An 11,573-nucleotide genomic window follows, 5' to 3' on the forward strand; every position below is an offset into this window, starting at 1 on the left:
AAGTGGTGGTTGTGGTGCCCGCGGGTGCCGCCCAAGCGGCTGCTTGAGGAGTCCAGGAGGAAGCTGCACCAGAGCAGGGACTGCGCGAACCAGGCCCCATTGTGGTATGCGCCAATAAGACCACCAAAGGCATTTGTGGCACTAGTGGTACACAGAAGTCATGGGTGATAATTGGTCCGCTGCTTCGGGCAAAACCGATTCCCTGGGTGTGACGGGCGGTGTTTTTTTTTTGAAAAGGGGGGACTCCCCGGCCTCTGCATCAGAACGATGCATACGGCCACCTTAATAAATAAGCAAATAGGTTCAACAAGGTCTTACAGTCTGAAACAAAGTCACGGCAAGCTCACAAAGAGCCACAACGCTAAAGACAAAAAACCAAGAGGCCACAACCGGCTAGCATAACAAAGATAGGAAAACTAATCGCATATCCTATTACATGACCGCCATCCAAACCGATTGAAGATATCCCATGCTATCAACTCCCACCGGATAGATCCAGTAACCAAACGCTCCCTGGCCTTCGTCGGAGTGAGTAACGACCACATACGGATCAGCGCAGTGGCTCGGAATATAACCTGCAAAAAATGAAAATTTGTTGTTCTGTTAAAAGCCAAATCATTTCTGCAGTTCCAATTTGCCCATAACAAAGCACATACTCCTACGCGAATGTGTCTAGCTGTTTCGGACTCTATCCCAACAAGCCACGTTCCAAATAACGTACTGACAGAATTCCAAGGAGTAATGTTAAAGGCAATGTGCACCCTCTGCCACAAAACTTTGGCCAACGGGCAATCAAAGAAAAGGTGTTTGATAGTTTCATCCCGATCACAAAAACTTTGGCCAATATGCAACTGAAGTTTTCATGTGTTTCAAAATGTGTTATGGCATTGCTAGTACAGGTTGCTACTTTGCATCGTCCACCGTTTCTATTGTTGAATCATACGTGCTTTTTCATCATGCGGTTTCCAGACTTTTCTCGTTTCCTTTTTTTTCTTTGTAGATTGGAACACCTTGCATTCCAGAAATTACGGTGGACCAGGCAAATCAGCGGCCACATCGCGGGTTACATCGCATGAGAAACGTGGCAACCAGACATGTTGATGTTGGCCATCGAGGTAGTAGCTCCGGCAATCAGAGGCAGCCAGCACATGCATGCGCTGGGGCATTACATGATCTGGGACGTACAGTACACTACACTTTGGTCAATGAAACCTAATTGCAACTGGAATTTCGCTTCTCTGAACAGCACACCTAGGATCTGCCGTTGTGGAGGCAATAGCCTGCTTCAGGGTAGGCAATCCGTCTCAAAAATGCACGACCTATACCCAATTGCTCCGCTAGCTCTATGGCCTTGAGCAGTGCGAGGACGTCGGCTTGCAGGGCATCATGCAGGTTTTGCAGCGATCCAGCCGCTGCCATGAGAATCACTCCATCAGGTCCTCTGGCGATGACGCCCCAGCCTCCCGGACTGGTAGCTGCATGGAAGAAAGAAGCATCAAGGTTTATTTTGACCACGTCCATGCATGGGCGGTGGCGACCAGCGGCTCACGGATTCCCGTTTTTCTCTTGTCTTTGGGCCTAAACATTTTTATGGTTTGCTTTATTCCTCTTTCTCCACCTGGACCAAAGAAGAGAGATCACCCGTAACACAGATTCCTTAGCATGATTCTTGGTGGGTGAAACTCTGTAGGCAGAGCGACTTTTCTCGTTTCCTCTCTACTATATATAGCTCTTTGTTTTGTGCAGACCACAGTAGCATAGCATGGTGTGCATTTTCCAAATCATCCCCGCATATACTGCATACTCGATCAAGTTCATATCTTCTTTTGTTGGCAAAGAATCAGTGGCACTTCTCCCAGCGTGATTATACAAAACATCGAACCGTCATTCGGAACTGCACCAAAACACCTAAACCATGATAGCTAAGCTCAATGAAGGGACCATACAGATTGTCTCAATTTGGAAGCAAGTCAGGGCCACTGAGTGAAGGGATCAATAGAAGATAAGTTTTTTTTTTTTTGGTTTCAGGGCATCAAAGAACTTATATTTAAGAACGGAGGGAGTATTTTTGAAAGGAGAAATAACTATCAACGCCTCGAGGAGAAACGTATACACAGGCGATTCTCATTCCAGCTAAATTCTCAACTTCTGATGAAGCCATGACTCTACACAGTTTCCGACAAACAACAAATTCCCGCACAAAAAATACTGGAAAAAGGGAATAAGAAATGTATATACAGGCGATGCTCTCACATATCATGAATCAGGACAGGTACTCAAAAGGTTGGGGCGGCTGGGGCTCGTCGTCGTCGACGGCCATGGCAGAGGCACCGGGCACCGGCTGCCCTGTCGCGGGGGCGTCGGTGAGCACGACGAGCTCCTCGGCCTCGCTGGGCTGCATGTCTCGTAGGAGGATGAACCCGCCGCAGGGGGCGGGCCTCACGGGGACGTATCGGCTGCCCTCGATGAACTTGATGAACTTCTCCTGCAGGGGGACGACGCGGGCTGGGTTCGCCAGGATCTGGAAGGCCGGTTCTGGCTCTGGAGCCTTCTTCTCTGCAGTGCTGTCCACCTGGCAACAAAGATTTCAGAGAGACGGGTCAATCCAAATGAGGCAGACACTGGGGTGGGTTCATTACTGAGCAGCACAAGGCTGCATATTAACAGCTAAGGGCCAAGGGCGTAGCTATGTTGTACTTGCTGTGATGTCTAGTCCGTAAGAGGATGCTGATACAGTAACCAAGATGGTTGTGATGAAGTAAAACGACTAGAATGTGGTTTAATTAATTATAGGCTGAACCTTTCGAAGTTTGTAAAATTCTTGGGTGATGGGAAGAGGGTGAAGCGAAGCACAGATTAAATGAAGTTTTATTCTTACCTGCATTGCATCAGCTGCCTTGCCAGAAGTAGAACCGGAAGCATCTTCCGTTGACTTCTCCTGGTTAGCAGCTTTGCTTTCTGCTTCTGCTGCTGTCTTCTCCTGGTTAGCAGCAGCTTTGCTTTCCGCATCCTTCTTCGCCCTAGATTTTGCCTTGGCATAGGTTGACAAAATGGCTGTGGGCAGCTCGACAGCCGAAGTTGTAGCCTGCTGGGTCGTCGGTTTCGGATACTCAAAGAGGGACGGCTTAGCATGTGACATAAATTCAAACTTCGGCACTTCCAGATTCGAGTTGAGACCCATGATGGCCGTTGGCGAGAAGGCCAGGCTGATGAAGTATAGGAGAGGGTACCAGTACCAGAACTGGGTGAAAACAGCGAGGCCAATCACAGCAGTGAGCTTGTCATGCTTGTTCCTCGAGCGAAGTTTGATTGTGACATTCCTGCCACCGGCATCTAGAATGCCAGAAGCAAGTATGGCGCCCATTTTGCTCATGGTGTCCTCGTGCTTGTCAAGAATGATCTTTTCCAACTGACGCCTAAATGTTCCAACACGAGAATCAAAGGACTCATTAGTCTGGATCATGACCATTGCCATAGCAATTAGAGCCCCCTGGCGTACGAAGTCAACAACGTCTGATGTGAGAGGCTCCAACAAGGAAATGGCATCACTTAACCCTGTGCCTGCACAGGATATCCCAACAGCTAGGGCTGCACCATAACGAACATGTGGGTTGTACGATTCAGAGAGCAGGGACACAATTCTTGGAGTCTGCATTATCAGAACAGAAGATGTAAGTTGTGGATCAAAGCTATTGATGATTCTTTATTTTAGCATTTTTTTCTATTAGATGCCAAAGAGGTGCAGCAGCATAAATGCATAATGAACACCAGGTCCATGTTGTTCCTTGGAATAAAATTGAATAGAGGGCAGACCTGCTCAGGTTCGTTGTATAGAACAAATCCAAGACCCATAACTGCAGTCCTACGAACATCATCACTGACGTCCGATACAGCGAAGTGCAGCAGCTGATGGATAGCTTTGTTGTTTGCAGTTCCTCTGTACGCTAGAGCCAATGCATACATACCACCATAACGTAGTATGGGATCTTGATCTCTAGTCATTTGTTCGATCAAGGTGTCAGCTTCCTCCTCCCTGCCATACATTGTCAATGCGATGCCAAGTGCCAAACCCCTGCGGAGCGAGAGAGAAAGATGTCAGAAACAAGAGCTAGATGCATCTTCAGAAATACCGCAACAATTATTGAACAGCACTGACCTGATAATCTTTTCATGCTGTGTATCATGTGCATAAGCAAGCATCTCACCGGCCTTCTCACTGGCTGTGCCAACCATGAGCAAACCCATGCCGATACCAGCTGCTTCACCAGCTACTGCACTGTCTGTGTAAAGGACATTCTTTATGTCCTCAAACACTTCTTCATCTGCTGTCCCGAGAGATGCAAGCCCAAGTCCCAAACAGGCACCATGCTGGATGACCTGTATAATAATACAGTTTTGATTAAGAAAATTCACAATATAATTAGCATTACGCAAAAAGGACAAGGAACAAAATGTCACCTCTGCACTGGTGTTGCGAAGGCTTTCACGGAGGAATTGTTTGATTCCTTCGCCATGGTTGGCATGAATCAAACCTAAAGCATAGAGGGCACCACCTTCTGAATATGGACTGCCACCACCAACTGCACCATTTTGAGGTAGGTACGGGGCCATCAAAGCCCGACCTTGCTGAAGGTGGCCTCTATGAATGACACCCAGTCCAGCTGTCGCACTAAATTTAGCCCAATTGGTTGCCTTGCTTAACCATTCCTAAAAGACAATACCAAAATGAGACATTACAGGGGCAAAAAAAAAAACTCTGCATGACAACAAAACAACCAGATTTTTTTTTACCAGATTTTCTCTTAAAAAGGTATCTACAGTTGTTCCTGCATGCATGATCGCATTGGAACAAACAGTTGCACTATGGCAAACATTGCCACTCGTTTCCACAGCCTGCTTTATTGTCTTCAGAATTAGAAGATCAGACCTACCAAACAAACAAACCCATCAAGGTGATGTCAGATATAGAAGTTGCAAGAGACCAGGGTTCAACGTTTAGGACATAATAAGTTTACCTGTTGTGGCTATACAAAAATTGCAGCGTAAGCTGAATAGACTTCTCCCCTGACAGTATCCCTTTAAGTTTTGCAAGCCTATCAGCATGCGCTGCCTCATTTGGATCCACTGGGTGAGCATTTCTGTTTGAAGTAGTTGTGCCATCTCCCATCTGAACATCACCCGCTGGTTCTGTGCTAGTTGTACGCGCGTTAACAGTCTGATCAACCGGTAAAGCTGACTGGCCAGGAGTCTGTGAGTCCAGGCGATTCCCCACATTCAGAAGGAAGGCCTGATTTTCATTTTCCACTAGATCAAAAGCAATTTGGTATGCAATGAGAGCATCATCCTGCATAATGAACACAATATCTCAAGTAAGCAACAGAGACCACAATGTAAGTAGTGGTGGGCAGAGTAAAGAACAAACATATACCTGGCTTCCAGAAAGTAGTGTGTCCAATATATTCGCAACAGTTTCATGCTCGCCCAGAACCATAAGGCACTGGCAGATGCTCAGATAATCTGGATGCGGCAAAGTCTGGTATATTTTAACAAGACAGCGAAGAACCTGGCAATAAAATGAATTATTAGATCAACACATAAAGAATGTTAATTTTTGATTATTGTAAACTAAACTACTTGCTTTTTAACTTAATAAAACAATCATACTGCCAAATAAATTTTAACATAAAAAACTTAGGATACCTCAGAACGATATTCACGGTGACTAACATATTGATGAGAAAGGTTGATGCAATATGAAAGAGCCCCGTGAATATTAGCACACTGAACAATTGCTTCCTCCAGCTTATCCAGTCTCCTGCATTCAACAGCCATACCCATGGCCTGTTGGTATTTCCCATCAAGAATACACCTGCAGCAAAGAGTAACATTAGCTAAATACTCCATCTGATAAATAAGAGGATATGTGCAAACGGTAGGATATATTATCATACCTCTCCAACATCCTCTCCACTATGGCCTCTAGTCTAGGATCCACATTCTCTTCTTCCTCCATAGCTTTAGAAGCTCTTGTCTTGAAACTCGCATATTCATCTAATGCTTTGGCTGAAAGAAAAGAAGCACCAATTCAACACAATGAGCAAAAGAAATTCATGTGAAATAACATCCAGAATGATTGAGAAATAAAGACAAGTCGTCACCTAAAAGAGCCAGAGCATAATCAGAATCCTCAGAAACGTCAAACAGAGGTCCAGCACCAAGTGCATACGACAGTGCATCATTTAACTCGCCCAGGTAGTAGAACACCTACATGATAATGATACGCAGCAGTCATCAATATAAGCAATGCAAAATACGCCGCTTCTAGAAAAGGTATAAAATAACTTGAGATCCTACCTTAGAAACAACTAGTGCAGCAAGCTGTCTCTGGTCAAATTCGTCGTCTTCATACATGCTCTCGCTGCAGGCAAAAGGATATGATGGAAACAAATTATTGATTTGCTTCCTTGGAAATTCAGACAAGGAATTTATAATCTGAGCTTGGGTAACAAACAATAGATTGACTTCCCAAAACATGTGTCATCCTAAACTATTGCAACTTTGCAAGTAACAGTTGAATGGTCAGTCTGTCAAAGATGTTTCTTAGCACAGGGCAGGCATTACAACTGAACTGATTATAAGCAACCGAGCGAATCGAACTCGTAAAACAACTTGCACCAAACTGAAAGTTGAAAGCTTTCTGAATTGTCTCCCCTCCTCAGTTGACACCTCACTCCTACAACTGTCAGTTATATCTATCAAAGTGCAAAGAGTTGAAATTTTTACGATTGCTACCAAATACAGTAGCATCGTTTTGTGAATTCGCTTCGAACTCTCACGGAGGGCACATCCGCGCACTCGGACCGGACGAGGCCAACCAAACGAATCGCGGGACGGAAGGGAAATCCTCGTCAACCGGCCGGCATCTAGGGCGGCGGCAACTAGGTATCGCGGGGAGGATACGGGAGGGGGGGAGGGGTCTCACATGGCGGGGATGCTGGTGGAGATCTCCGGGTAGAAGAGGTGGACGACGGAGTTGAGGCTGGCGAGCGCGTGCAGCTTGAGCTCCTCCGCCGGCTCGTGGAGCATGGCGAGGATCCCGCCCGCCGAGCTCACCGTCGCTGTCGCCGCCATGGCCGCGTCGGCGAAGAGGTTGGTGTGCGCGATGGTCTGTGGTTCGGTTCGGTGCGGGGCGTGTCGTGAGTTGGAGGATGAGCACGACCTGGTACGCCGTCGTTGGGTTGCGGGCGAATATAAGGGCAGGACGGCGCGATGGGTCGGTCGACTCGACTAGGGAGTCGGGCGACCAGTCCGACGCCAAATCCTTCTGCGCTCCGTAACGAAACGGGCCGGCCCACTTAGCAGTGGTATAGGAGTGGTCTGGCCGGTTTCTTTTGTGTGTTTTCTGTCCGTTTTCTGCTGGCGTTTGTTCATTTTTTAACTTTTCTGTTTTCTATTTATTTTTCTTCATCTTAATTTTCGTGAATTTTTATTTTTAAAATTCGTGATTTTTTATGTTCACAAATTTTGACCAAATTAGTGAACTTTTTCCAAATTATCTAATCTTTTACCAAATTTTACAATTTTTCTGTAATTCGTGACTTTTTCAAATTTTGTTTTTTTAAGTAAAAAATTCCAAATTCATGAACTCTTATCCAAATTCATTAAATGTTTTAAATTCTTGCTATTTTTCAAATTCATGAACTTTTTCAATTTTGTGAAGTTTTTTCAAAACCCGTGAACAATTTTTTTTGAATTATATGCTTTTTGAAATCACATGAACTTTCTCGAAAAGGAAAATGGTTAACAGTCTAAGTCAAAGGTCAACTTATCGGAAAGTGAACCAGTCAAACCATCAACCCTCTCAGCCACTCGCTCACCCGTGCCATGTGGTGAGCACCACTTTGTTGGGACGGCCCACAAGCCCTCTCACGTGAGCATCATTTGCATAACAAGGGCAGCAGGTTCTGAGGAGGAGGTCTATAGTCCTACTATGTTTGTTGACTTCATTCGCGATCAGGCGGAAGAGTCAGTTTTCGTCCGCACCTGGCTGAAGATGACGTTTTCGTCCAAGCATGGGCCAAAGATGGACTCTTTGTTGCGGCTCTGGGCGAAAATCATCTCTTTAGTCAATGTTAGACCGAAGAGGGCTTCTAGGTCCACCTCTTCACGTAAACTGCCAACAAAGTTGCATGTCGTTCTTAGGGCGGACGAAAAGTTGCTCTAGAGAAACAATTCGAGGTTTCACGGAAAATCAAGGGGACAATGTCCTAGTGCCGACATTGGGGACGAGTTTTGATACTTTGGGAGAAGCCTACGACTTTTACAACCTGTACTCTTGGGAGAAGGGATTCGGCATTAGGTATGGAAAGATTTGACTAGGCCTCCTTTGGTTTGGAGGAATTTTAGAGGACAGGATTCTTATAGTTTATTTTTTTTCTTTAGAGCCCTTTGGTTCATAGGAATGGATTCCTATTCCTACATAGGATTGCTTCCTATCCTCCACATTTCATAGGAAAATAAAAATGAGCCTAGACTCAATGGAAAAATTCCTTTGGTGTCAACCAAATGGCATCTCGTTTCCTATTCCTACCCATAGGATTTGAGATACATGTCATCTCATTTCCTACAAAATTCTTATCCCTAAGATAATCATATCCTATGAACCAAAAGAGACCTAAATGTTGAGAAGACGAAGCGCATGCAAGAAGTTGTTTGTGGGTGTGCGGTGAGTACATCTTACTATAATGTATGATGTGTTTGCACAAAAAACTGGACAGAAAAATGAAATGTAAATATTTCGCTAACGTTTGAATGTGGTGTTCTTGTTCATGGTAAGGCGGGGTGGAGAACACAAGGTCTTGCCGTTGTGAGTGCCCTACACTGATAAGATTGTTGAGATCAAAGGACAATGGCTGGTACATAGCAGAGCACCATGAGCAGCACACTCGTTTGTTGTCCCCGACGTATGGGCAGACAATACACTGGCCGTCTGCCCATCACACAAGCATATAAATGTCTACAACCGGGATTTGGTGAAGAAGCTTCGGCAGCAATGTCAACCTTGCAAAGGTGTACAACATTATTGGTAGCTTCTTTGGATCCATGGAAAAGGTCCTTTCACAAAGAGGGCGTTGAAGAATCTGTGTGGTAAGATAAACCATGAGCAGGCAGAGGATGATGTAAGGAAAACAATGGAAGTTTTTGCCGAGCTTTTTGCGAGAGATCCACACTTGCACCCTTCACCATGTGCAAGCTGACAAGGGCAGTAGGGTCACATAGTTGATGTGGGCAAATAGAAGTAGTAGAAAGCAGTACACCTTCTTCGACAATGTTGTTATGTTTGACATGACTTACAACACAAACCTCTATAATACGCCCTTTGGGATTTTCGTCAGAGTTAACAACCATTTTCAAAGCATAATACTCGCGGGAGTGCTAGTCCGTGACAAGATGGTGGAGACATTTGAGTGGGCTATCTCTGAGATCGTTAGGATGATGGGAGGCAATGCGCCAAAACAATTTTGACAGGTACAAGTTTATGCACATGATAATGCTAATTGCAATCGGATGAGGTTAGCACGCACACGGAGAGAGAGAGAGAGAGAGAGAGAGAGAGGGAGGGAGGGAGAGAGAGAGAGATAGAGATAGAGATAGAGAGAGAGAGATGGCAGTCGTTTCGAGGAAGAAGAAAGCCTCGATGTTATCCCGAAACTCTTCGTTTGGGAGTGGAACAAAGAATTCATCTTTGTTTTTTCACGGGTAGAATTCATCTTTGGTGCTGCCGCGGACGAAGACCGTCTCTTTGGCCCAACAGGCCATGAGGATACCTCTTCGGTCGAGGAAAGAGTCTTTTCGGTCCACGAGGGAACGAAGAGTGATCTTCAGTCATGGCATGACCCATGAGGTTTAATATAAAAAAGTCCAAAGACAAATTTGCTATGGAAACATCATACCCTAGAGTTTTTATGGGAGGATGAGCCCCAGACTTCATGGTTGAATGCCTTTCAAACGATGTAACTATATTACCTATGCAATAAGGTATCCATGATGGCATTCCCCCAAAAAAGATATAATAAATTATACACTCTCGAAACTTCCACGTTCCATCAAGATATTTATCAGACCATATGTATTTCTAACAATATATGCATGAATAATAAGACAAGCGCGAACATATACATATACCTATGATACATCAAAGTGTCATAAAATTGGTCAATGGAGGGCGTAATTTCGTTTAGTTTGTATCTTTATGTGGTCTAGGTGGAGCTCCCATATTGCCTAAGTTCTGTACGAGGAAATATCTCGAGAGTAAAAATTAACATGACTTTCCTTTTAGAATATTATTTAAGCCTAGTGTACAATAACATCATAGTTGAATATTCAATTGTTGTATTTGAATATTTAAATGTACAATTATATTTTTAATTTGGTTAAAGATAATAGAAATATACCATTTAAGACCATGCTTAGGTGCATTTAGTTATAAAGTAGTAAAAAAATTTCACCTCGGTGTGGGTGCATGGCGGTTGCGGAGATGATGTACGCCGGCGGCTAAAGGTGCGGCCGGATATAAAGGATAACGCAGGCTTGCGGACGATGAGCACGTGACCAGACGAGGTACGCCGACGTTGTGGGCGAATATAAAAGGGGGGACGACGCGATGGGTCGGTCGACTAGGATAGGGAGTCGACTAGTCCGACGCCAAATCCTATTCTGCGCTCCATAACGAAACGGGTCGGCCCACTTAGCACTGGTAGTGCGGTTTTCCTATTATGGTGCCGGTTTCTTTTGTTTGTTTTCTGTCCGTTTTCTGCTGGCATTTGTTCATTTTTTTAACTTTTCCATTTTCTATTTATTTCCTTTTTATTTTTTTCATTTTAATTTTAGTGAACTTTTCTTTTTAAAGTTCGTGATTTTTTTAGATTCACAAATTTTGACCAAATTCGTCAAATTTTTCCAAATTATATAATCTTTTACCCAATTTTGCATCTTTTCTGAAATTCGTGGCTTTCTCAAATCCATGAATTTTTTCAAATTTTGTTTTTAAGTAAAAAAAACTAAATTCTTGAACTTTTTTTAAATTCATGAACTCTTATCCAAATTCATTAAATGTTTTAAATTTTTGCATATTTTTCAAATTCATGAACTTTTTCAATTTTGTGAAGTTTTCTCGAAACTCGTGAACATTTTTTGAGTTCTATGCTTTTTGAAATCACATGAACTTTCTCGAAAAAGAAAATGGTCAACAATCTAAGTCAAAGGTCAACTTATCAAAAAGTGAACCAGTCAAACCATCAACCCGCTCAGCCACTCGCTCACCCGTGCCATGTGGTGAGCATCAGTTTGTTGGGCCGGCCCACAAGCCCTCTCACGCGAGCATCGTTTGCTTAACCAGGGCAGCATGTGCTGAGGAGGAGGTCTATGGTCCTATTGCGTTTGTTGACTTCATTCGCGATCAGGCGGAAGAGTCGATTTTCGTCTGCACGTGGCTAAAGATGACGTTTTCGTCCAAGCATGGCCAAAGATGGGCTCTTTGTTGTGGCTCCGGGTGAAAATCATCTCTTCAGTCA

At 44.3% G+C, this 11,573-nt stretch overlaps 1 protein-coding gene across 2 annotated transcripts; it reads right to left on the bottom strand.

Moving 5' to 3' along the window:
* Positions 1–2,065: 2,065 nt before the first annotated feature.
* Positions 2,066–7,223, bottom strand: LOC119349119 (26S proteasome non-ATPase regulatory subunit 1 homolog A-like). 2 transcript variants are annotated; one of them, XM_037617132.1, is made up of 13 exons: positions 6,983–7,221; positions 6,355–6,418; positions 6,159–6,264; positions 5,952–6,063; positions 5,701–5,869; positions 5,429–5,563; positions 5,016–5,344; positions 4,792–4,927; positions 4,459–4,707; positions 4,157–4,377; positions 3,814–4,072; positions 2,879–3,649; positions 2,066–2,572 (listed from the first exon to the last, which is right to left on the bottom strand). In XM_037617132.1, the coding sequence occupies exons 1-13, from the start codon at positions 7,129–7,131 to the stop codon at positions 2,264–2,266; spliced, it is 3,009 nt and encodes a 1,002-aa protein (XP_037473029.1). In that variant the 5' UTR covers positions 7,132–7,221; the 3' UTR covers positions 2,066–2,263. The 2 variants fall into 2 exon arrangements, with proteins under 2 accessions (XP_037473029.1, XP_037473027.1); XM_037617130.1 differs by having other exon boundaries at positions 4,157–4,707; positions 6,983–7,223.
* Between the last annotated feature and the right edge of the window lie 4,350 nt (positions 7,224–11,573).

The sequence above is a fragment of the Triticum dicoccoides genome, chromosome 1B (genome assembly GCF_002162155.2).
Source record: "Triticum dicoccoides isolate Atlit2015 ecotype Zavitan chromosome 1B, WEW_v2.0, whole genome shotgun sequence".
In the NCBI taxonomy this organism is placed as follows: Eukaryota; Viridiplantae; Streptophyta; class Magnoliopsida; order Poales; family Poaceae; genus Triticum; species Triticum dicoccoides.

Coding starts and splice junctions, on each gene's coding strand:
- LOC119349119 (XM_037617130.1), bottom strand. CDS start 7,131: ATGGCGGCGACAGCGACGGTGAGCTCGGCGGGCGGGATCCTCGCCATG. Junction 5,870..5,951: donor GTGGAGAGGATGTTGGAGAG/GTATGATAATAT, acceptor TCTTTGCTGCAG/GTGTATTCTTGATGGGAAAT. Junction 4,928..5,015: donor TTTTTGTATAGCCACAACAG/GTAAACTTATTA, acceptor TTTGTTTGGTAG/GTCTGATCTTCTAATTCTGA.